Raw genomic sequence first — 27239 nt, forward strand, 5'->3', positions numbered from 1 at the left:
TCCCAAACTAAGCCATCTGACTTTGATGGAGTATTGCTCAGACATGAAAGATCTGATGAAGTTTCACCGCCAAATCTATCACATATGGCCTTGCCAATGAAACCATAATCCTTGGCACTCTTCTATCCTTGTTCACAATCCCACTGTTGGAGATCTGCCCTATGCTTGTTTAGTTTCCAATCAATTAGATTACCCAATAAGTTCATGCTCAATACCATGATCAGAGGCTATGCTTGGAGCCTTATTCATCAAGAAGCCATTTCTGTTTATGTTTACATGCTTCATTCTGAATTATTTCCCAATAAATACACATTCCCCTCATGCTAACCTTTTTCCGGGGAGTGAAGCGCAGGGTGCCCCAGAGCGGAACGGACTAAGGTGGCTTGTTGTGAGGCCCCGCCGATTGAGGGAATAGCTCACTACGTGAGCGTACTCTTTTAAATATTAGGACAAGAGTGATGTTGTTAATGCCCTTGAGTTGCTGAACGTTATGATTTCTATAACAAAGTCGCTGACGGTGTAAGACCCACCTCCATACGAAATCTGGTCGAAGTAGGACCTGTTTCGACAAACTGACAACCTGATGGAGGCATTGCTCAGTCTCACAGGACAGAGGCGAGTATGAAGGGAAGGAGTTGAAGCCCTAATGGAGAAATCAGAATCTCTAAGAAATCCCAATCTAGAGTAGAGATCATGAAGGGTACCAAGCCAATGGTAAATTACACCGGTCCGGTATTTACACCACAACGCAGCCTAAGGTCTTCAATCGTGAAATTATCGTTAGAGATTGGATAATAAGGAAAAAAGAATGGTGGTATGAGAGCTCTGATTACTGCAGAACTTACAGTGTCAGCACTTTGATAGCTTGGGAAGTTTGCATTTCCCCACCATAATCAGAAAATACAATCTACAAGAAACTGACTCCATAGCAATTGATACGTTGGGAGGAGAAACCAGAAACCCATCATCCATCATCTTAAGTAAATAAGAACATTAGTAAGAAACTAATAAGCCCCCGTTTGGGAGTGTTATTGGATAAATAAGTCGTTATCCAAAGTGTTCATGAGTATGGGGTAATATAGATATTTTGAAATTTTTGTGGCAGCTGGCAGGCCAAGACCACCAGAAACTCAAATAAACACTTGTTGAAAAATCCGTTAAAAATAAGTCAAAAATTTTGGCTTCCTCAAAATAGACTTATTTTTTTGGAATAATCACTTATTCTACTTTTTCTTCTCCAAATACATACAAGTGCTTATTATTGTAGTTATGGTCTAAAATAAGTGATTAAAAATAAGTACTTCCGAAGGACTACGAATTTTTAACTTTGAACTATAGGGGTAGTACTTGTTGAATGGATGAAATTAGTATTTACTCATCAAATCGGGACTAAATCTCTATTACCAAAAAAAAATAAAAAATCAAATCGGGACTCTTTCCTATAAGAGGGGTGGAGACTGACCAGAGACCGGATTTCCTCAACTTTCTATACTAAACCAATAACCATCTCTCAAGAACGGCAATACTAATAGTCTAATACAATAGCGTGTTTCCTTCTTGTCCTCTGAGTATGCCCAGCCCAGAAATACAACTTAAGTGGGACCATTCCATTAGAGTTCAACTCGGATTAGAATTCAACAGTTTCAACTTAAGATAAAAAAAAGCTCAAATTAGAATTCAACTCGGAGTCCTTCAACAACATACCATCCTAAGAAATTATTCTCTCGCTCACATCTCACAGTCGTCTTTCTTTTCTGTTGAAGAAGAATCATACTGCTCAAGGCTATGCTTCTCTACTGCAATGAAGCTCGTTAAAAAATCTCTGGATGGAAATGGGTCTGGTACAGTGGCGATAATCCCCGAGGAACCAGACGACCTCTGTCTGGTTCACATACAATTTGGCATCCAAAGGTGATACGATTTCATCTGAGGATACTATAGGGGTAGTACTTGTTGAATGGATGAAATTAGTATTTACTCATCAAATCGGGACTAAATCTCTATTACCAAAAAAAAATAAAAAATCAAATCGGGACTCTTTCCTATAAGAGGGGTGGAGACTGACCAGAGACCGGATTTCCTCAACTTTCTATACTAAACCAATAACCATCTCTCAAGAACGGCAATACTAATAGTCTAATACAATAGCGTGTTTCCTTCTTGTCCTCTGAGTATGCCCAGCCCAGAAATACAACTTAAGTGGGACCATTCCATTAGAGTTCAACTCGGATTAGAATTCAACAGTTTCAACTTAAGATAAAAAAAAGCTCAAATTAGAATTCAACTCGGAGTCCTTCAACAACATACCATCCTAAGAAATTATTCTCTCGCTCACATCTCACAGTCGTCTTTCTTTTCTGTTGAAGAAGAATCATACTGCTCAAGGCTATGCTTCTCTACTGCAATGAAGCTCGTTAAAAAATCTCTGGATGGAAATGGGTCTGGTACAGTGGCGATAATCCCCGAGGAACCAGACGACCTCTGTCTGGTTCACATACAATTTGGCATCCAAAGGTGATACGATTTCATCTGAGGACACTCGGAAGGTTCAGATGGGTTCGGCAACAAGGGTGAAGATGAGGTTCGACGTCAAAGTTGTTAGCCTCGAAGGCTCGAATACGATCAACAGGGCTCAGTGTTGCGAGTGCGTGGTAAGACCACGACCAAGAATGAGTTCGTCTTGACTGGCGTGTTTCACACGTTGCAAATTGAGCTAAATAAGCCTCTAGAGATAACGAAGAAAGCTTGGGATAAGGAAGCTTTAGATGCATTGGCAGAGAAATGCAGTCGTGGTGTTGGTGCTGAATTAGCAGTGGTTCTGATGCAAGAAGGGATTGCTCATGTTTTCTTGGTAGGAAAGGCTTCAAATACGCTTTGTGCTCGGATTGAAGCTGGGGGTCAAAATCCGAATCCAATGGATTCACGCAAGGGTGGAGGAAGGAGTGGTGCCAATGGAGGTAAGATGGATTCGAAGGACTTCTTCGAGCAAGTTTTCTGAAGCATGTTGATTTCAGCAGTGTTCGTTGCGTGGCGATCGGAAGCCCAGGTTCTATCAAGGATTAATTTCGACGATACCTCCTCTCTGAAGCAGAGAGGATGCGGCTTAGACAAATCATCGATATCAAATCGCATATATTTGTTGTTAACACCACGTCAGGAGACAAACACAGTTTGAAGGAAGTGTTAAGTGATTCAACCATCATGTCTCTGGTAAGAGATGCCTAGGCAGCCAAGGACGTTTTGGCCCTCAAGAATTTCATGGAATTGCTTTCAAACGATGATTCAGGTAAGATTTGTTACGGGACCAAGCACGTTGAGATTGCACATGAGCTGATGGCTATCCAGACCTTACTAATCACAGATGAGCTTTTCAGAAGTCGTAACGTGGAGACGAGGAAAAAATATGAGAACTTGGTAAACTCAGTTGAGATATCGGGAGCGAAGGTTCACATATTTTCGTGAATCGGTGCAATTTTGCGCTTCCCATTGCCAGATATAGATGAAATAGGAATGTAATACCCGGACTTGTAGTTCTTTTTTTTTTTAATTATATTATCTGATTATGTTTCCGTTAAAATTATATTAGTCGAGGTGCTTTTCTTTTATTTTCAGAAAAAGGAAAATCAAAATTAAATTAAATGAATTTACAATGTAATTTAGGATTGCCATGCTGTCACGGGGGTAGTTCTAACCCGCCAAGCGTAAGGCAAGGCTAACTGTGTCAGACCGTGACAATGCAGCACAGACCACAGACAGGAGAATTCGCCATTATCATGCGGAGAAAAGGCTTTCAGAGGGGGAGTTGTTGAACTGACCTATTTGCTTTAGATGAGACTTTTATTGGCGTGTTTTTTTTTCGCTGCAAGACTTTTCTTGGGTTGCTTCCTCAATTCAATTTTTGGGATAAATTCCTAGGAACTGAATATAATCGCTTATGGTGTTTGTAAAATCTGAAGTCGCTATTTTTAGGCATTTGGGGTAACAACACCTGCTGTTTATGGAATATAACCTTATTACTAATGGTAGCTTAACAAGGGCAGCAGCACCACCAGCGCATTTTATGGCTACCAGAGCAAATGCTTTTAGGAGTTCTCTGTAGAAGCGACCACACAGCTTTGCTAGAGAGGTATTCTTTCTTTTAATTTTCTGCTTGTGTTATTTATTACTATCACTTTCTTTTTAGGAACTTTTTTTAACTCCAAAAAATGAAAAGAATTACCCACCAAAAAACTGTGAAAAAAAAGGACCTGCTAACATTGTTGGGATATTGGGAAGTAATTTTGAACTGCACCAGAAGCTTAGCAATTCAAGGATAAAAGGTGTAAAGGCTGGTGAAGATTTGCAATCTGATATGGACACTGACCTTATTGATGCCAAATAAAAAAGGTAAGAAAAGGGAAAAGAAAAACAATCAATAATATCAGAAACAAGGGCAGAATAAGAAGTGTATGAATACTAATATGTATTCAAGATCCATGAAGGTTCATCAGGGAACACTAGCAGGAATGGTGAAGATTCATCAGGGAACTTCACCCAACTACCCCCCCCTTGGCTTTTATTCTCTAGTGTCAGCTAAAGGACCTCACAAGTCAGAAGAGGATTGAAGTCTTCCGCTACACCCATTGCCCAGACTGCTAGAAATTCATGGCAAACTGGCATCAGTCTACCAAGTTGAAATCATTATCATTCATGTCATAATCATCCAAGTCAAAACCAAGCAGAACTGAAAACAGTTCTTTTTCACATTATTTAGGGCTTTACATCATCTCAGTTGGATTCGCATTTTTTTTTTGATACAGATGTTGGATTCACCTTAATTGGTCTAGTTAAAACTAAACAGAACTGAAAACAGCTTGCACAAGTTAGTGAAATGAAACTGCAAGTGAAAAAAAATGACGGTTCCTCGGAAATTAGTCATAATGGGTATACTTCAAAGTTCAAACCAGAATTAATAAATCCAGTGGTGAACTAAATTCCTTTCTCCAAGAACTACTTCTAGGACCCTTTTATTGGCCTGTTCCTCCTGATAGCTATATCAATATTTCCTTTCTTAAATTATAAGGGCATTGCCTAGGATGTGGGAGAATAGTTTTCATTCAGCCTTCTGTTTTCCTTCATCCAATCACAAGCCTGGCAAATCTTCTTTCTCTCACTCAATTCAATGTAGAACCATATCATGTCCTACCTCCATAAAAGATTGGAGGTAAAGTGAGCATTTTTTTCTGTCAAAATAGGCTTCCCCAATAGATGTCCAGAAGTTGACAGGTAGTGCCATAAAACAAGAGGAAAATCACCAGCAGTTGACTTCAGAAAATGCTCCTGGATGAAATTTCTGGCATAATGCTTGCACAGCCATCTCTGTTCTAGCTTGGTCCTACAACAAATAATTGACCCTGAACTGAGCAGATTGCTCTAAGATGTAAAATGACTTAAATTGCTTGATAGCCTTATGAATTTATATACCTTCCCCACGAAACTAATGATAAGGGGCCCAACTCTGGATTTGCGAAAAGCACCTGAATAATGCAAACAAATAATCATTAAAAAAATACAGCATATATTTAAGAGAAAATTTGGATGATGGGTTGAGGACTCATCTTGGAAAATGCAGACCTGAGATTCAAAATATTCTTACCGATGTAAAGATCTGGGAATTCAAGACATAGTTTAGATAGAGTCTGAGCAGTTTCTACCTGGCATAACATGGGGCATGAAAATTGATTAGATATCAACACAAACTGTAAGGCATTACGTATTTGTAACTGTGCAAACCACAGTGATACATCCAGGAGTAGCTTCATTCTCCCTTACCCACCTTTTTATTTAGACATCTTTTTTCTAACTGTACCACCCAGGTTTTGAGCACTTGTTCAAGTCCCATGTATGTCTCATAAAAAATTAGCTTATTCCAGCACATGCTTTTTCCATTTGTATACTGGGGAAGTACCAATTATTTACAGTTGTGCACCATATATACTTGCTACTTTAAGTTGATGTAGGTTGTATTTCATATAGGTCAACTTTTTCCAAGTACATTACATAGCATCTCTACGACCTGTACTATGTACTTAGTGGTTCAGCTTTGGTTGGACCAAACTCAATCTGCCCTGACAAAACCTAAATTTTGACTGTGCTGTAATGATTCTTTTTAACATACAGTCGTGCCTGGATTGGGGCCTGGAAAGACCTATTAATCTTAGCTTACAAACAGTAAAAGACAAGTTTGTAAGAAATTGTGTCTAATAATCCCAACAATTTCACCTGAGTTTAGTTGTTAGAGAATCAAGTTGTCTTTAAGACAACATGGTTATTGCCCTTGTAGTAACAATCAAAGTGTTCAATGGTCCTAAATCCAATCATACCTATCCAAGTTGCAACCTACATGAAAATCAATGTCCATCCATGTAAAGGCACATATATTTTTGTGTATGACATCTTCATATCTCTTATCTCTAGCCATATAGCCACTCAAAAGGATATGATGTTTTACCGGTCCTAGATATGATAATGAACTTTCCTAAGTTATAAATCCGTATATCCAGAGAATAGTTTATGAAATAAAGCCTTCCCAGTAATATGTAACTAAAAAATGAAGAAATAAGCAAATACATTAACTGTGGAATGAATTAAGAAGGTTAACACATACATCAGTAAGAGTTGTAGACAACTGCTTAGATACAAATGGTTTCATCAAAATCAGAGGGCCACTAGAACTGGTTAGTTCAATCAGACAGTCCCACTGCTTGTCCAGCTCAGTAATATTTGTTGCAGTAAGAATGATCACATTACGACATTTTATCTACAAGAAGCACCCATTGCTTGGTTAATGAAACATATATGGGCGTATAAATCAAATTTCTGAAGAATAAGAAGCTAAAATGATACTTTACAAGACTTTTCATGTTATATCAAGATTAGATGCACAGTTGTCAAGGTGATGCCACCCACATAGACAATGATTAGGTGACTGAGTGCCCATGGGGATTGAAGACTTGAAAACCTTAAGCCATATGCAAAGAACTTGAAGGCTTTTATTAATCAACACACAAGAGCTACTGATAGGACTGAGATGTATATATTTGTTACTCTTCTACTTTGTACTTCTCATGAACATGTTGATTTTCTATGTATTGATATGAAGTTTATAATTGATGAAGATTACCACCAATTCTTAGTAAAAGATGATATCTGGTTACTATGAAAACAAGGGAATCAACCTAGAACTCAGGTTCAAAAAAAATATCACCTAGTTGCCTAGGTGGCTAGGCACTCCCCTTTTGCCCAGTTTTGCCTTGGTGCCTCTACAACTATGATCAGATAAGAGACACTATGTATTATCAAGATAAATAAGAGTTACAGTGTACTATTTTGGCTCTAATAGTTGCTACCAAGGTTTCGGCAGTTCTAGAAGTTATCTACTTCTTGGAACAGCATATTCAAGTATTCAGAATTGAATGTACAGGTGCAACTGAGAAGCAGAAGCATTCCTGGTCCATCGGTAATTCTACAAGGTTTTTGGTATTAAGAGTCTCCATTTATGCTAATCATGTTATACATGAAAAAGAAGTGACTGAAATAAGATTTTCTTTTATCAAAATAACTTTAGATTAATAAGACATTAAAGGAAACAAGAAACAACAATTACATCTGAAAATTAATCAACTTCAAGGGTCAAATTTAGGGTTATTCATAATGCAAGTATCTGAAAAAAAAAATAACAAGAACTTTGAATTTCCAGTTTAAAAGTGTAATAAAATAGGGTGACTAAAATGTAATACATAAATACATACATAATACATGCATATGTGTGTAACTTTATGTTTCTTATGTTTCATTTTTCCTTTTAATTAAATAATATAAAAAAGAATATAGAAGTTCTTTCCCAAGACAGGAAACAGAATATTGTTATTTAATGCATTTAAGTGCACATACATGGTTGCCACATGAAAAGCCCACGAAATTTGTGATATGAAAAATGATTAAAAAATTTTGGTGGAACATATAGAAATATAAGAGATGTGAATCAGTCTTCTAATATCAGGTTTAAAATCAGTAATTAACAGTGCAAATCAGATCTGAATAATAGTGCAAGAGCTGTGTATGTCGAAGAGAAGAGGTAAGAGAAGAAGAAGTCGAATGAATCACCCTTCTCCTCTAACCCTATTTTATTAATCTCCAAAAAATTAATGATGACAAGTATGCCCTTAAGTGGGCGGCCAGCTTGGCAATTACATAAAGAAAATAAAACAAGAACAAATAACAGGCCCATTAAGTGAGGCCCATCAACATAAAATAAAAGATAAAAATAAAAGATATCACACAAGCAGCTGTTAGGGCCCATTCGGCCCAGTCTCTTTACACTCCCCCTCAAGCTGAGCATAGATGTCAATCATGCCCAGCTTGCTTATATAGTGTGTCAATTTCCCTTGGTCAAGATATCAGCCGGTTGCTCTTCTGATGTGATAAATGGCAAACAAACTTCTCCTGAAGAGACTCTTTCCCTTATGAAATGCCTATCAACCTCAATGTGCTTAGTTCTGTCATGTTGAATAGGATTATGTGCAATGTTGATAGCAGCTTGGTTGTCACAATAGAGCATCATTGGTTTCTTGTAGTCTACCCCCAATTCCTCTAGAAGGGATCGTAGCCATAGTAGTTCTGACACACCATGAGCCATTGCCCTATATTCTGCTTCAGCTGAGGATCTAGCAACTACTGATTGTTTCTTACTTCTCCAAGACACAATATTCCCAGCAACCAGAGCACAATAACCAAAGGTGGATCTTCTGTCATCCATACATCCTGCCCAATCTGCATCAGTAAAGGCCTCCAACTTCATGTGACCATGCTTAGCAAATAGAATACCTTTCCCTGGAGTACCTTTCAAGTAGCACAGAACCCTTTCCACAGTAGCTAGATGAGTATCTCTAAGCGAATGCATAAATTGACTAATAACACTTACTGCATAGGAAATATCTGGCCGAGTCATGCAAATATACAACAACTTCCCAAGCAGTCTCTGAAACACTCCCTTATCAAACAAAGGTTCACCATCTGTGGCAGAAAGTTTATGATTAGGATCAATGGGAGTGGAGATGGGTTTAGCTCCAAATTTACCAGTTTCAACAAGAAGATCAAGAACATATTTGCGCTGAGATATGAAAACACCGTCCTTAGACCGAGCAACTTCAATGCCCAAGAAATACTGAAGGTCTCCCAAGTCTTTGATTTCAAATTCAGAATTGAGAAATCTTTTTAGTTTCCTGGCCTCTTCAATGTCATTACCCGTGACCACAATATCATCAACATAAACAATCAAGAAGGTCACCAGAGTGTTATTTCTCTTCAAGAATAATGTATGATCAGATTGTGTTTGAATGTAGCCAAAGGAGACAAGAGCAGCCCGAAATCTCTCAAACCAAGCCTGAGGAGATTGTTTGAGACCATAAATGGATTTGTGTAGTTTACACACCTTGCCTTTCATTTCTTTCCCATACACCCCTGGAGGTAGAGACATATAGACTTCTTCATGCAGATCTCCATTCAAGAAAGCATTTTTAACATCAAACTGGTGTAGGGGCCAGTCAAAGGTAGCTGCTAGAGAAAGCAAGACCCTGACTGAAGTCATCTTAGCTACAGAAGCAAAGGTCTCAAGATAGTCGATGCCATACATTTGGGTATAACCCTTGGCAACCAACCTAGCCTTATACCTCTCAACCGAGCCATCAGAGTGATATTTAATGGTAAACACCCATTTACACCCCACTGGTTCCTTCCCTTCCGGCAAGTCCACAACATCCCAGGTATGGTTCTTATATAATGCTTCAAGTTCAGCCATCATAGCATCCCTCCATTCAGGTTGAGATAATGCTTCCGGTACAGACCTGGGTATCACATTGAAGAAACAGAAGCAAGAAAGTAGTAGTAGGAAGGAGAGAGAAGGCTGTAAGATAAATGTTTGGAGATGCAATGGGCTGTACACTTCTGCTTGCCCTTGCGAAGAGCAATAGGAAGGTCAAGGTCAGGGACGGTTGAAGGTGGGTCGATAGAGGGCTGACCTGTTTCCTCAAGAACTGTGGGAGTGGCAAGATGCTCTTCCGAAAGAGTGGAAACAACCTGCATATGTCTGAATCTCCGCCTTTGGTAATACCTTTGGAGAGTAGGAGCAGAAGTAAGAGGAGAATCAGGGGTGGGTCTAGTGGAAGAGGTGGACACCCCATGATCAGACTCACAAGGGATGGGAAGAGGAATAGCTGGAGACATAGCAAAGGGTTCATCAGATGTCTCCCCCTCATGAGGAATACTAAAGAAAGGAGTCAACTCTGCAAAGGTGACATCCCGAGATACAAAGCAGGTGCCACGAACTGGATCAAAACAACAACAACCCTTTTGTGTAGAGGCATATCCCAGAAACACACACTTATGAGCCTTAGGCTCAAATTTATGCCTTTGGTGACTATGAATATGCACATAACAAGTACTCCCAAATACACGGAGAGGGAGAGAAAAGAGATCCTCATTCGGGAAGAGAAGACTAAAGGGGGTTTTAAAGCCAAGGACCCTGGAGGGCATACGGTTGATTAGGTAGGTAGCAGTATGAACAACATCTCCCCAAAACCTTACAGGAACATGGGATGCAAATAAAAGGGATCTGACAACCTCAACCACATGTTTGTTCTTTCTTTCCGCCACCCTGTTTTGTTGTGGAGTGTAGGAACAAGAACTTTGATGAATAACCCCAAAGGTTTCAAGATAGGTGGAGAAAGTTTTCTCAAAATACTCCTTAGCATTGTCAGAGCGGAATATTTTGATACGGGTATTAAATTGGGTGTGGATGAGTTCATGAAAATTTTTCACAATAATCGGTACTTCATCCCGGGATTTCATGAGATAAATCCAAGTATAACGAGAATAATCATCAATAAAAAGGATAAAATACCTGTAGCCCCCCATGATTGGCATGTGATATGGCCCCCACACATCAGAGTGAACAATATGGAAAGGAGAAAAAGATCTTTTATTACTGATTGAATATGAATGTCTACAATGCTTTGCTAGCTCACATGACTCACAATGAAGACTAGATAAAGACACTCCTTTAAACATATCTGGGAACAGATGACTTAAAGCAGAAAAAGACAAATGACCAAACCGAAAATGACATAACAAAATTTTGTTAACAAACTCTGACACAACTGACTCTAAAGCAACTCCATGAGGTGGTCCCAAGGCTTGATCTGGTGTGTCTAGCAGGTATATTCCGTTCGCCTCATGGCCACTCCCAATTGTCCTCTGAGACTGCAGGTCCTGAAAAACACAATGAGTGGGAAAGAAGGTTATGCTACAGTTCATGGACTTTGTTAAGCTACTAACAGATAAAAGGTTTGTGTTAAGCTTAGGAACATGGAGAACAGAAGATAAGAACAAGGTGTCAAAGGTCTTTATATCTCCTTTACTAGAGATGGGGGCAAGTGACCCATCGGCAAGGGATATTTTCTCTTTCCCAGAGAGAAGATGGTATGAACAAAAAAGGTTAGATAGGCTGGTCATATGGTATGATGCACCGGAATCTATAATCCAAGGGAGTTTATGACTACCTGAAACTGAAGCATGATTTGCTGAGGCATATGTACCTGAGTGAGCAAAAGCCGATGAAGAGGATGTACTGTTGGAAGGGTGGGCTGAAGAAACTGTAGCTTCCAGGTGATTTAGGAGCCTCCCATACTTCTCAAAGTCTAACTTCATTGCAGCCAACTGCTCAATGGTTGATGTTTTCTCACTCTCCTCACTTCCCCCTTCAGGTACTGTAGCAGCATTAGCAATCTTGAGTTTTCCCGCTTGACTGCCCTTCTTAGGATTGTTCCTAAACCTCTCAGGGAGTAGTCCAGGGTGAAGTTTCCAGCAGGTGTCCTTGGTATGTCGTGATTTCTTGCAATATTCACACACCTGCTCCCCCTTTTCAGTAGGCCCCTTAGATTTCATTCCTGCATGTGCAAAGTGTTCTGTAGGTGGACTCTGCAACTGAACTTGTCGTCTACTTTCCTCACTACTTATCATGGCATATGCCCTGTGATAGAGTAACCTCATCTCTGGCCAAAATATTTTGTCTGATAATATTAAACTCAGGGTTGAGTCCAGTGAGAAACTCGAACACCCTATTTCTCTCCACCAGCTTTCTGTACATTTCAGCATCCTTTTTACTCTCCCATACCACAGTTTCCATAACATCAATTTCCTACCATAGGGATTTTAGTATAGAGTAGTAGATTCCTACACTCTTCTCCCCCTGTCTTAGGTTCTTCACATCACTTTTCAATTTGTACGCTCGGGCTACATTCAGTTTCTGTGAACAAGTCTCAGTTACACTGTCTCATATCTCCTTAGCAGAAGACATTCAGAGATAGTGCTGGCTTACATGAGGTTGCATAGAGTTAACTAACCATCCTATAATGGTATAGTTATCTTGCATCCATCTCTCAAATTCAGGATCTGTCTCTTCGGGTTTCACCTTACTGCCTGTGAGATACCCAAGTTTTCCTCTACTACAAACATAAATTTTTATAGACTGTGCCCAGGCAAGATAGTTCGTCCCATCTAGCTTAATCGTGGTAACACCAGTCAAAACGGAATCTACTGGAGCAGGTCCAGAAACCGGCACCTGCTTGAACTCACTTCCGTATGTCTTCATTAATCAAACGGAAATCAAAGAACTGAAATTTTAACTATGCAAACTTACTTGAAATCAAACCAGAAATAGGGTGCTTGAAAAACTAGGGTTTTGCTCCGTCCAACAGATGAGAGGAAGAGAGAAGATGGTGCCGCACCAACCAGACTGACCCAAACTCTTCCTAACCTGAACCGCCTCCTTTAGCAGTCACAAGACACCTTCCAAGCACAGAGTACCACACCCAAGCTTCACCTTTCCTGGTAACCTCGAAAATCTCTAGTTGGGTAGGGTATTCGGGCAGCAGCAAAACAGCATCACTTCTTGGCAAAATTCGGCCAGAACTTAAATCTCCAAACCCTTCTACCAACTGGGCAAGTGATTCTCTATACTATAGAGAACCTATCTCTCCATACACTCTTGATTTTAGAGTGTACCGGAACGAAGAAAAAGGAAGAAAGAAGAACTGTACCCGCTCTGATACCAAGATGTGAATCAGTCTTCTAATATCAGGTTTAAAATCAGTAATTAACAGTGCAAATCAGATCTGAATAATAGTGCAAGAGCTTTGTATGTCGAAGAGAAGAGGTAAGAGAAGAAGAAGTCGAATGAATCACCCTTCTCCTCTAACCCTATTTTATTAGTCTCCAAAAAATTAATGATGACAAGTATGCCCTTAAGTGGGCGGCCAGCTTGGCAATTACATAAAGAAAATAAAACAAGAACAAATAACAGGCCCATTAAGTGAGGCTCATCAACATAAAATAAAAGATAAAAATAAAAGATATCACACAAGCAGCTGTTAGGGCCCATTCGGCCCAGTCTCTTTACAATAAGTTCTAAAAAAATTATACATCATATTACATAATTAAAAATGGTGTCTACTACAACATACCAAAGGCACTGGTAGCATTTCGTGGTGCAGTAACTCAGTTATACCCTCAGGCAATAGAGCCAACTGAAAAGACAAATAAATAAATTCATAAATAAATAACTATGTCATATTATTTTTTAGCAGAAACAAATCAAAGCTGATGTTGGTAATATCAGAAAAATCAGAACAAAGAATAAGCTGGCTGAGAAAGCCAGCAGCTTCCAACAAGCAAATTGGCCCCAACTTGAGAATGAAACTCAAATAAATCCTACCCCCTCTGGGTAAAACCCCAATACAATGAATTTTTTTTGATCCCTTCCCTGGATAATGAATTCACAGGTGAATTAGGAGAACTCAGCCAGGGTCCACATAAATATAGAGATATAATCTAGAAGGAACAGACTTTGCCTCCCCACTGGAATGGAGATACATCCAAGGACAGCATATCTCCTCCCTCATCTATCTGATAACCACTTCAAAGTCCCTACAATTTCAAATTTTGCGAAGCTTAATGAAGCTGCCAGTCTCAGTAAAAAGGGCATCCCAGTAGGCAAGGCTCCCTCAATACAGGGTCTGGAGAGGAATAGATGTACACAGCCTTACCCCTGCAGATACACAGAGAGGCTGTTCCCAAGATTTGAACCCTGGTAACCCATGTCGTAATTGAGCAACCCAACTGTTGTGCCAATTCAGGCTGCCAGTCTCGGTCCTTACAGTAAAGACAGCAATTCAGGCTTCACTAAAGTAAGGAAGATATTTTTGTGCCCATTAAGTGCATAATGAACATTTTGATATTTTTTTTATCAGCAAAAAGCTTTCATTAATAACAGAGAAATTAAGTTACAATAGATAAAGATTGCAGAGGGACAAACTGCAATCTCCAGCAATTAGTTACAATTCTGCCCAGTACAATGAAGATCTATTTGCCCCTTGTTTTGCTAGGGTATCCACCATCCCGTTTGACCCAACCAAACTGAGAGTTGAACTTCCTTGCAAGTGTGTCAATTTCTCTGAAGATAAATTTGAGCTTCCAAGGTACTGATGTGATGTTTTTGGCCCAAGAGATGACCAATAGTGAGTCTCCTTCTATTTCTAAGTCTGTTGTTCCTATCTTCTCAGCCATCTTTAGACCTTGAAGTAGGGCTAGAGATTCAGCCTGTATTGACCAATAATGAACATTTCGATATTGGCGTTTCTATGTAGCTAAGAGGCATCTATCTACCATTAAAAATTATAGTATTACCTCCTAATGCTGAAAGGACGATAATGCTAGAGAAGCACTGAATACTACTGTTGCACATAAGCACATGTTAATACCTGAAATTTTCTTAAAATAGAAAGCCCCTAATTTTTTTCCTTGTTTAGTACTGATAGAACACATACACATTCAAAATATAAAATGCATATAGAATCAAAACCTACAAAACATAGACAGGCCACGGTACCGAACATGGAATTTACCTTAACAACTGAAGTGACTGAAATTGGACACAAAACACATGTTTTAAAGTGTGCCACATAAATTCAAAACTATTAATAAAAAATAATGAACATTCTAGTATCTTGAGATTAAATTACCTCATTTCTATCACCATTACATTGATTACTTATCAGATGTCTAAGATACTCTTCAAACTCTTCATCAGGAGCCTGCAATTTGAGAAAAGCAAACCTATGGAATAAGATATAGTTTTGCACCATTTCTTGAACACCAAATGGAGAACATGGATATTGAAAGATTTAAGGGAAAGAAGAATTCTTCTTTCCATTAAAGCATTAGTTAAGTGATGAAGAGAGTTGATCCCATCCAGAGAAACTTCCTTCCAATAACAGGGGAACCAAAGTAAGATCATCTCATTAATTAGGATACGAGGGTGCAAAACTAAGGTGGAGACAGGTTGCGTTCAAGAAGAGTGAGGGAGAGACATTGCATTCCCAGAAATTGGTTACCAAATTTTTCTAGGTAACCTCAAGGTCTGGCATTTGGTTATTATAAGTAATGATTTGTTTCCCAATATGTAAGATTTTCATGTTAATGGTTGTCACTTATCACCCTTCCTGTCCTGGAAAAGCTATTGTAGCCACACATTCCCTAGGTTTCAGCAGTTCATTAGGTTTAATACAGGCCTGGATGATTCTGGAAGGACCTTAGGTTGGAGGGTTCTGTTTCCAAACAAACATTCATAATTTTATTCTCTTTCACATCTTGGGTGAAACTGATCTCCACTTGCAAACAATGTCATCTTCTGGCTTGGTTGAAATTTGGTTTCTTAGGTGTCCCAAAACAACAAGGCTAACTAGAACCATTTTCTAAATGCAAGCTTTCATCTCTTGATAGTGAATATGCTAGAGTATGTTTTACTGAATTCAATTGAGAGCCCTCTTCTTCATACTTGTTATGGTTTCACATAATGGTGTCTGTAACAAAGACTTGTTCTCATGTAAGGTCTATAATAAACGTAACATTTTTTTTTGAGCAAAGGATAATTTTTTAAGAAAAGGAAACAGAAAAAAAATTCCAAATCAAAGCAATGCCACCCAATAGGGAGTAAAGGATATGTTGGGTGCACTCCAAGCTAGAGTAGGTTGGGTTCCTAGGTCTACAAATGCTTTGGAAGATTCACTTGCAAGGTAAGGGGCAATGAGGAACCAACTGTTTTGGGGATTAGTCCCCCAAGAGGGGGGGAAGGGGAGTTGTAATTCTGCAATGAAGGTTGTGTTGGTTAGCACTGCAGGTTCTGCATTGTAGTTCTGTAACAATTTTGCAAAAAATAAAAAAATGATTTGGCATATCAAATGCTTTTGTGAAGTAATGCAGCGCACCAAACGAACTCCAAAAGCTTTTGCAACACCCGCTACAGAAACATCTGAATGCAAAGGGCCTACACCTCCATATATAAATACCTGTAAAGATGAGCACAATTTAGGTCCATGTAAAGAAACAAAGCTTGGGATGATCATCTCCATCACCTTCTTTTCAGGGGTGGGGGATTGGACAAAGGGAAAAACTTGAGCATCTTGTACAAGCATACCATATCGTCAGTTGAGTTCCTCCGTTCAACTTCCTCAGCCACTGAATCAATCTATATTTGGAGAGAAACCATTAAAACAACTATATTAGGTGCCTGTTGCATATAGTTAAAACCTGAAACCATTTATTAATTGACATGAAACAGACTTGGAAAATGGAAAGTAAATGAATGCATATCTTTAAGTTCTGAAGTAGCCCATATCCATTACTCCAAAAGAAAGTGAGATTATCAAATTTTGAGAAAATAAATTGAAAACATTGGCTTCAGCTGGTTTAAATGTTTAATAAGTGAAGAAAACTGAAGAGAGGAGAGCTTGAGAATTCAGCAATGAGGGTCTGAGAATGAGAGTTTTGAACCTACTCTCTCTCAGCACCCTAACATTCTTTTATTAAGATATATTTGAATAATTACAAGGAGGCCCTTAGGTGGGCAAGAATTTACAAAGAACTTAATATAGACAGGATGGGCCCAGAATAAGGCCCATTATAGAAAAGAAACATAAATAACAAAAAAGAATAAACAACCTATGGGCCATTCGGCCCATCTTCTCTACACTCCCCCTCAAGCTGAGCATAGATGTCAATCATGCCAAGCTTGCTGGTATCATGCTGAAGTTTTGCCTTGGGAATGCCTTTGGTGAGAAAATTTGCCAACTGTCCTTCAGATGTGATGAAAGGAAGACACACTTCACCCGAAGAGATCCTTTCCCTAATGAAGTGTCGATCAACTTCAATATGCTTGGTTCTATCATGTTGCACTGGGTTGTGAGCAATGCTGATGGCAGCCTGATTATCACAGTACAACATCATTGGCTTGTCATATTCAACTCCAAGTTCTTCCATCAATGATTTTAGCCATAATAATTCAGAAACTCCATGTGCCATGGCCCTGTATTCTGCTTCAGCAGAGGACCGAGCAACAACCGATTGTTTCTTGTTTCTCCAAGAAACAACATTACCAGCCACCAAGCTGCAATACCCAGAAGTAGATCTTCTGTCATCAATGTTTCCGGCCCAGTCAGCATCGGTGTAGGCTTCAAGTTTCATATGACCATTCTTGGCAAACAGAATACCTTTTCTTGGGGAGCCCTTCAAATAACATAGGATTCTCTTTGCTGCTGCCATATGAGTGTCTCGGGGAGCATGCATGAATTGGCTAATGCAACTGACTGCATATGCAATATCTGGCCGAGTCATGCATAGATACAAAAGTTTCCCAAGAAGTCTCTGAAAGATTCCTTTGTCTTCTAACAATGTCCCTTCTGAGGCTGAGAGTTTATGACTCATATCAATAGGAGTAGCAACTGGTCTAGCACCCATCTTTCCAGTCTCGGAGAGCAAGTCAAGAACATACTTCCTTTGGGATATAAGAATCCCATCCTTGGATCGAGCCACTTCTATACCAACAAAGTATCTCAAGTCCCCCAAATCTTTAATCTCAAACTGTGTATGGAGAAAAGATTTTAGATCATGAATTCCTGAAATATCATTACCAGTCACTACAATATCATCTACATACACAATGAGGTATACTACCAGAGGTCCACTCCTCTTCACAAAAAGAGTATGATCGGACTGTGTCTGCCCATAACCAAAGTTAACAAGTGTTGTTCTAAATCTCTCAAACCATGCTCTAGGGAACTGTTTTAGTCCATAAAGAGATTTCTTCAGCCTGCATACCTTCCCTTTCATATCAGTTCCATACATCCCTGGAGGAAGAGACATATAAACCTCCTCATGTAATTCACCATTCAGAAATGCATTCTTCACATCCAATTGATAAAGGGGCCGGTCAAAGTGAGCAGCTAAAGATAGAAGAACCCTCACAGATGTCATCTTGGCAACAGGTGCAAAGGTCTCTAAATAATCAATCCCATATGTCTGTGTATAGCCTTTTGCAACCAGCCTGGCCTTGTACCTTTCAATAGTGCCATCAACTTGGTATTTGATAGTAAAGACCCACTTGCAACTGACTGGATCCTTCCCTTCAGGCAAATCCACCACTTCCCATGTGACATTCTTGTATAGGGCATCGATTTCAGATCTCATAGCATCCCTCCACTCTGGAATCTTAAGAGCTTCTGACACAGACCTGGGAATAGGATGAGAAGCAACAGAAAAGAGATAGGCAAAGTATGGAGGTGAAAGCAAACCGTAAGAAAGGTGCTTGGAAATGCAGTGTGCAGTGCACTTCTGTTTTCCTTTCCTAACAGCAATGGGAATATCAAGGTCAGGGAAGGATGAATCCAAAGATGCTGAAACGGTACCTGTTGTCTCTTCTGTAACTGGAAGTGTATGAGGCCCATGTGTTGTAGGAGAAACAACCTACACATTTCTAGATCTTTGCCTTTGATACACCTTGGGATTTAGGATAAGACGAGGAGGTAGAGTACTGGGACAAGGGGAAAGGAATGACTGATCCACCCTTGATGCATTTGAAGGAGAAGCAGACACATCAAGAGACTCAACAGGGATAGGAAGAGGAAGAGCAAACACCTGTGACAAATCCTCCCCCTATGGACAATGTCCTTTTGGAGAGGAACCATAAAAGGGGGAAAGCTCATCAAAGGTGACATCCATTGAGACATACCGATTGCCAGACTTTGGATCAAAACAACAATAACCCTTCTGTGTGGGGGAATAACCAAGGAAGATACACTTTTGAGCTTTGGGTTCAAATTTATGCCTTTGGACACTTGGAACATGTACATAACAGGTGCAGCCAAAGACACGAATAGGAACAGGAAAAAGGTCCTTGTCTGGATGAAGAAGATTGAAGGGAGACTTAAACCCCAAAACCCTGGATGGCATACGGTTTATAAGATAGGTAGCAGTAAGAACAGCATCACTCCAAAACCTGGTAGGAACATGTGAGGCAAATAAGATACTTCTTGCAACTTCAACAATATGCCTATTTTTCCTCTCAGCAACCCCATTCTATTCTGGGGTCCTAGCACATGAGCTTTGATGAATAACCCCCATGTCAGAGAGATAGCAAGATAGGTTTTTCTCAAAGTATTCTTTTGCATTGTCAGATCTGAAGATTTTAATCCTGGTATCAAATTGGGTTAAAACAAATTCATGGAATTGTCTTACAAGTCTTGGAACTTCATCACGGGATTTCATCAGGAATATCCAAGTGAACCAAGAAAAATCATCAATAAACAAGATAAAATATTTATAGCCACCCATGGAAGGTAAGTGGTAAGGCCCCCACACATCAGAGTGCACAATATTAAAAGGAAAATAAGATCTTTTATTACCCAAAGGATAATTGTTTCTACAATGCTTTGACAATTCACAAGACTCACAATGAAGACTAGACAAACTAATTCCCTTAAACAGTTCAGGGAAAAGATGACTCAAGGCAGAAAAAGACAGATGACCGAAACGACGATGACACAACATAATCCGACTAACAGACTCTGAAGAAACAGATCCAAGAGCAGCATTCCCAAGATGATCAGTGCATTGTTCCGAGGTATCAAGCAGGTATATTCCGTTCGCCTCATGGCCACTCCCAATCACCTTCTGAGACTCCAGATCCTGAAAAACACAGTAGGAAGGAAAGAAGGTTACACAACAGTTTAGTGATTTGGTTAAACTGCTTACATACAACAAATTTGTATTTAGTTTAGGTACATGAAGGGCAGAAGGTAGGAACAAGGAATCCGTAGCCTTGATGGTTCCCTTACCAGAGATAGGGGTAAGTGAACCATCAGCTAAAGTGATTTTATCACGTCTAGGGAGCAAGTCATATGAAACAAATAGGGTAGAAAGATTAGTCATATGGTCAGAAGCACCTGAGTCAATAATCCAAGGGATCTTGAGATTACCTGAAGTGGTAGCATGATTGGCAGAAGCCCTTATACCTGAATGAGCAAATACTGAAGCAGCAGAAGAATTGCCTGAAGGGTTGGAAGAAGAGGTCACATCACTCAACTGACTGATCATCTTCCCAAACTTTTCATATTCTGCTCTCATGGCTGCCAACTGTGCAGAAGCAGACATTTCTTCACTATCTGGCCCGGCAGCTACATTTGCACTTCCTGATCTTTTACTATCATACTTTTTCTGAAACCGACTGGGAACAAGATTAGGATGTAATTTCCAGCACTTATCTTTGGTGTGCTTTGACTTCTTGCAGTACTCACATATAACTTCTTTCTTTCCTATGCCACCAGAAGTTCCAGCATTCCCTTTGGGTTTAATCCCCATATTGGCAAAGTGATCATTCATATCAGCCCCTTGAACCTGAACAGCCCTTCTGCTCTTTTCACTACTCACCAATGCATAAGCTTGTGACAAAGAGACACACTCATTGGAAAGAATATTCTGTTTTGTGATATCATATTCTGGGTTTAGTCCAGTTAAGAACTCAAATACCCTATTCCTTTCAACCAATTTTCTGTAGGTCTCTGCATCATTGGTGGTGTCCCAAGGTACAGCTTCTATTAGGTCAATCTCTTGCCATAAAAACTTCAGAGTTGAGAAATATACAGCAAGAGGTTTCTCCCCTTGTCTTAAATTCTTTATATCACTTCTCAATTTATATGCCCGGGCCACATTGAGTTTTTGTGAATAGGTTTCCGCAACACTGTCCCAAATTTCTTTTGTTGAATTCATCCAAAGGTAGTGTTGGCTGATTTGCGGCTGCATTGAGTTCACAAGCCACCCAATGACAGTGTAATTTTCTTGCATCCACTTCTCGTAGGATGGATCACCTTCTGGGGGAGCCTTCTTACTCCCGGAAATGAATCTCCACTTTCCTCTACTACAAACATGAATCTTTACTAATTGTGACCATGCCAGATAATTAGTTCCATCTAGTTTAACTGTGGTCACAGTCAATAAGGAATCATTTGGAGTTCCCTGAACTAGTTCATATTCGGCACCACTTTTGTTTTCAAACTCTGAGGAGTACATCATGTAAACACTCTAAACAGAGTTCAGCCGACCACAAGAAGACAATATACTGAGTTCAGCCTTCAAGAAGTAATCAGAAACTCCTAGGCACTGTGCAATCAGCCGAAGTACCTTTTCAAAGTTGTGCACTCAGCCAAGAAGAGTAAATACCAATCGGTATTGCTGAACAGGCCTTTTCACAAAAACAGTGTGGGCAATAGAGACAGCCCCACTGTCAAGGAAGAGAAAAGACCCCAAAAAACAGTTCGTACAGCCCCTTAAAACAGCCAAAATATGAGTAACAATACACAGCCTTGTTACAAGGATGTTTCGGCAGGTTTTAACAGTCCAAGAAGAAGAGAAAAAACAGCCCAGAAATTTCTGGGTTAAATCAGATTTAATGCAGTCGAAGGTAGTACAGAACAGCTAGGGTTTTCGGACACTTCAACAGTCCAAACACAGTCGAAGATAATACAAAACAACCAGAAACTGAGCACAACTTACAGTTCGAGCTTCAACAGTCCAAACACAGTCAAGCTTCAAAAACAGAACAACCAGTCCAAACACAGTCGAGCTTCAATAGTCCAAACACAGTCGAACTTCAGAGCAGAAAACTGAGCACAACTTACAGTTCGAGCTTCAATAGTCCAAACACAGTCGAGCTTCAAAAACAGAACCGAGCTATTCCCCTTCTCCTTCCCCCCTTTTTTTTTTCTCTGATTCTTCCTGGCCACCAAACCCCTTCCCCAAGAGATTCTAGTCTTGGGCTCGTCCACTGACCTCCAAGAATCAGGCAGTATGTGACTAAGCTTCCAGCCCTATGATATTCAGGTTCAGATATGCTCTGATACCATGAAGAAAACTGAAGAGAGGAGAGCTTGAGAGTTCAGCAATGAGGGTCTGAGAATGAGAGTTTCGAACCTACTCTCTCTCAGCACCCTAACATTCTTTTATTAAGATATATTTGAATAATTACAAGGAGGCCCTTAGGTGGGCAAGAATTTACAAAGAACTTAATATAGACAGGATGGGCCCAGAATAAGGCCCATTACAGAAAAGAAACATAAATAACAAGAAAGAATAAACAACCTATGGGCCATTCGGCCCATCTTCTCTACAATAAGAAAATGACGAATTTCTATGTATGAAAATGAGAATCATGCAACTGAATACGAAATGAATGTTTAGGGGAACAAATTGACTTGTGGAAATGAAAAGATAACAATCTTGTTCTAGGAAGACTTTTGGTGGTGAGATAGACCTTTTAAAGATGCCTTCCCTATTCTGTTTTCCTTATCCTCTAATAAATCTAAACCTATCTCCCACTTTGCTCTAACCTTCTAAAGATGCCTTCCCTATTCTGTTTTCCTTATCCTCTTATAAATCTAAACCAATCTCCCACTTTGCTCTGACCTTTTAAAGATGCCTTCCCTATTCTGTTTTCCTTATCCTCTTATAAATCTCAATTCCTCGAGGCTCTCCTTTTGGTTGAATCCCTAGAAAGTGTGAACCTAGATCCTTCTAATCCTGTAGAATTTGGCACATTTCTACCTTTGGATCTTTTCTTCTGCTCCTTTTATTTTTAATTTTTCTTGATAAATCCTTTTACTTTTAATTCTTTCCCCCTTGTTTATTGCACAACAATCTTTCTTGATGAAAGAGATTTGGATCATACCTGTTTCCACCTAAAATCAATCTGGATCTCCTACCCACAGCACACTACAGCTGTACATTGGGAACATCTCCCATGAATGGTAACATGTAAATACGGAAGATGTTCCCAATGTACAGCTGTAGTGTCCTGTGGGTAGGTGTGGGTAGGAGATCTGAGATCACCTAAAATCAGGGCCCTTATTTGGGAGGTTTAGTACTCTTTACAAAGGAGAAGACCTTCATGGTGTTTATCTCTACACAGGTGTTCTTTGTAAGGCAAGTGGAGAATCAATTGTTTACCTATTAATCTCCCGTTCATTTGTTGCTAGTATTTGGGGGTGGTTCTCTACTCTCTTTGGTTGCAAAGTAGGCCCCTCCTGATGTGATGGATCATTTTAAAGCTTCTTTCTCCGCTTGCCTAGAAGAAGGGGGAAAATATTGTGATGTACAAGGACAGTGATCCTTTGGCTATATGGGAAGAAAGGAATGTAAGAATCTTCATAAATAAATAAATATATAAATATATATAGGTGGTGCATTAGATCAAAATGATGAGGATTTTGAGCCTTTCTATCTAGATGACATCCTAAAAAAAAATAGCAATCAATGGCCTCTTCTTTTTCGGATAAATTGCTGGCTGTTTGGCAATGGATTCTGCCTAGTCTAAATCAAATTAAACTAAACTTTGGCAGCTGTAGCATGGGCAACCCAGACCCATCGGAAGCACCGCAAGGGCATAGCTGATGGTGGTGGTTCAAGGGCTATGGCTGACAAGATCTCTCAACATCAGATCCTTGTTGGTGGAAGGAGACTCAAGGGTAATAGTGTGTTGGTTGAAGGAATGGTACAGGAATTCTTTCAAGGGGATAAAAGTTTTAATAAGAGACGTGAAAATTGAATACACTTTGATTCATAGATTAGTTAATTCTTTGGATGATGCTAAATGAAATACAATCTGGAAATATTGGGATAGGTGGCATATACCAGCCTTATATGGGGCTTCGGGGTAGCTTGTATGTAAATTATTCTGTCATTTTTCAATGTGCCTGATAAGATTACAATTGATTGAAACAGAAGGATCTTGAACTTGGTTGAAGGGACAATGGATTTTTCTTTCCAATATTTACATGGTATTTTTTTTTTCTTTCTTTCTTTTGGGGAGTGGGTAGGTGGGGAACCTGCTATAGATAAATAATGAAATCCATAACCTCAAAGTGGCTCTACTCATGAGTAAAGAATGAAAAAGCTACCAAATGTTCATATTGCCAATATGAAGACTAGATGATACAATCCATTACTCAAACACCCTTCTCCTACAGGAGATAATATTCTGAACAAACAGAAAGAAATATCCAATATACCCTCCTAAAAATGAAAAGCCTTTTTTTTCTATTTTGTGCAAAAAATATCAATATAAAAATCAATATTGTCATTCTTTCTGCAGCCTTTTTTTGTATGGTAAGGAAGTTAGATTGAAAGAGAAACACAGACTACTAGTTGTATTAGAGTTCTCATATGGAAGTTGTCTATCTTCACTGATTCAATTCAAATATATCAAATTTTCTCCTGCCAGTGACCAATCATCCGCTTCCTAATATGAATGATAAAATAGTTGTCAAGGCGATGCCTAGGCAACGGCCAACAAGACGCCAATAGGGTCACCTTGCCCAAGCACCTAGTTACTTTTGTACAAGGTGCCATATAATGTTTTTGTATTTTCTGTTTTATGATATTAGGAATATTACAATAGACATTTTTTTTTATTGGAAACGATAACTTCATTAAAATTAGAACTATGATAAGGTATATCTGTCAACTCCTAAGAAGAAGTTGACCCAAGTTACATATTCATTACAGCACTGCCCAAAACATGTTCTCCCTTACACTCCCTTGTTTTGCTAAGGTATCCGCTAGCCCATTATCTGACCTTCTTGTCCACTTAAAGCACACACTAATCTTCCTCATTATATTCATTATTTCCCTTATAATTTGTCTATATTTCCATGCTCCCAAACAACCTGACTGCACCCACCCCATTAACAGCTTAGAGTCCCCTTCAATCTCCATTTGATGTAGTCCCAAATGTTTGGCATATCTTATGCCTTGAAGTAAAGCCATCACCTCTGCTCTTAACGAATCTCCTTCTCCTATTGGCCCCAAATACATGGCAATAATTCTGCCTTCCCCATCTCTAAATACTCCCCCTATACCTGACGGGCCTGGATTACCTATAGAGCTGCCATCAAAGTTCAACTTTGTGCTTTGGGAAGTTGGCGAGGCCCACATTTCCTGCACCACAGGCTTTAGGGATGTAGTACTTGCCACCTCACCCCATCTTCTGTAAATGTCATCAGCTGAAAAGTCCTTAAACAGCTCACTTGTTTTCAACCAGTTATTAACCTTAATGGTTATTCCTTCTATAATTTCCTCCTTGGATCTTTTAGTATTCTTAAAGATCCTATTATTTCTTTCTTCCCAAATTGACCAAAGAACAGCTGCTCTTGTAGCTCTCCACATTATTCTACCCCGCTTTTTCGGTTGCTTGTAAAATTTTGGGTCAAAAAGGCTTACCACATCCGGGGGAGGGGTCCACCTACAACCAAAGAGAGAAGAGAAGCAAGACCAAATAAAAGACACAAAAGGACAAGATATTAAGAGGTGTGTGATTGTCTCACCAGAACCCAAGCAGAGGCTACAAACATGGGGTGAAAGGCAAAGGTTTGGCCTTTTTCTTTGCAACAACTCCAAAGTAATGATTTTTTGGAATGCAACCTCCCAACAAAAAGCCCGAATTTTTGGAGGAACAGGACTACATGAAACCTCCTTTATTGGAAAATTCCCTACAAGGTTAGAGGACTGGAGAAGGACATTATAAAAAGAAGCACAAGTGAAGACACCAGAGGGGGAGGGTTTCCAAATTCTGCTATCCAAACAAGACTGATCCAAATAAACCGGCCCTAAGAGAGCAACAAGTTCATCCACCATCTCCATTTCCGACTCCCTTAACCCTCTCTTCAATCCCAAATTCCAAGAATTAATAGACTAGATTATTCATTTTGTGGGTTTATAATATTTCCATAATTCTTAAAAAGGGAAATTTCGAATTTCTTTAAGACATAGCAATAGAAAATAAATTTCTGCTGCATTCATGAACTCCAATCCAACATGACCAGGAAATGTTTCAAAATCTGACCATAGTTACAAAATTCCCAACTGCACAGAGCAGAAGAGCATCCAGGATGAACAAATAATGTTAGCGACCAGTTAAGGTTATAGGAGAACAGAGAAAACCAAGAGAAAACCAAGAGATAGAAGACATTAGGGAGAGTGAAGTGAGAGTTGCATTCCCTCCCTCTAATCCCTCTTCATTTCTATTACTAATGAAAAGGAAAATACAAAAAATACAATAGTGCCCTTTAATGGGGACAATACCTACATAACAGTATTTCTAATAGCACTCCCTCTCAAGTTGGAGCATAGATATCCAGCATGCCCAGCTTACCAAGAACTGTAGATATTGAACTTCCAAACTGTTTTTGTTAAGACATGAACCAATTGAAATAGTTTCTATAAATGTTAAATGGATTGCCTCTGAAAGGGAACAAGAGAACTTTGTACTCTAATAAAAAATTAAAAAAAAAAAGATGGGTAATGCTTGGAAGTGAATTTAGCTCCCTTGTGTAACTTTGGAGTACTTGGCACAGTCTATCTTGTAATATAATATCTACTTTTTTTTTAAAGAATTAATAGAGTGTGTATTACTATAATGAAAGGAAAGAAAGAGGAGAGCGAGAAGCCCTCACCCTGATACAAAAAGAGTGTCTGTATCAATATGCATAGAACATATACAATCAGCAATACACAAAATATATACAATATCTACTATTCTTTTTCCATAAATTAATAAATTTTCAAGTTGTCCATCAAAAAAAACAAAAGTTCATTTTTGTAATTAACGTTAAAAGAAAATTACATCATTCCGAACCACAGCAGCATGTGATACTGCCCAACCTATAGAATGAAGCTTTCTACATAATGATGGTCCCAGTTGGTCCTCAGCAATGCCAAACCTGAGCTATGGAAACAGATAGAAAAGCATATATCAGAAACAT

General features: G+C 39.2%; 2 protein-coding genes and 1 pseudogene across 2 annotated transcripts in view; 1 reads left to right on the forward strand and 2 right to left on the reverse strand.

Moving 5' to 3' along the window:
• The first annotated feature begins 96 nt into the window (after nt 1-96).
• Nucleotides 97-3580, forward strand: LOC148790584 (protein PELOTA 1 pseudogene; annotated as a pseudogene).
• A 1140-nt stretch (nt 3581-4720) lies between these two features.
• LOC104604633 (phosphoadenosine phosphosulfate (PAPS) reductase family protein) overlaps nt 4721-27239 on the reverse strand; it is a 50787-nt gene continuing 28268 nt past the window's right edge. Inside the window, exons 9-17 of the mRNA XM_088889668.1 lie at nt 27101-27197; nt 16571-16621; nt 16362-16442; nt 15117-15188; nt 13560-13622; nt 6647-6799; nt 5636-5693; nt 5464-5516; nt 4721-5374 (exon numbers count right to left, since the gene is read on the reverse strand). Of these exons, the coding sequence (XP_088745794.1) occupies nt 5291-5374; nt 5464-5516; nt 5636-5693; nt 6647-6799; nt 13560-13622; nt 15117-15188; nt 16362-16442; nt 16571-16621; nt 27101-27197 (712 nt within the window). The 3' untranslated portion in view covers nt 4721-5290. The remainder of the gene's footprint in view (nt 5375-5463; nt 5517-5635; nt 5694-6646; nt 6800-13559; nt 13623-15116; nt 15189-16361; nt 16443-16570; nt 16622-27100; nt 27198-27239) is intronic.
• Nucleotides 11194-12371, reverse strand: LOC148790585 (uncharacterized). The gene is made up of 2 exons (XM_088889669.1): nt 11634-12371; nt 11194-11307 (listed from the first exon to the last, which is right to left on the reverse strand). The coding sequence occupies exons 1-2, from the start codon at nt 12226-12228 to the stop codon at nt 11270-11272; spliced, it is 633 nt and encodes a 210-aa protein (XP_088745795.1). The 5' UTR covers nt 12229-12371; the 3' UTR covers nt 11194-11269.

The sequence above is a fragment of the Nelumbo nucifera genome, chromosome 6, assembly GCF_055504915.1.
Source record: "Nelumbo nucifera cultivar China Antique chromosome 6, China Antique-T2T, whole genome shotgun sequence".
Lineage (NCBI taxonomy): Eukaryota > Viridiplantae > Streptophyta > Magnoliopsida > Proteales > Nelumbonaceae > Nelumbo > Nelumbo nucifera.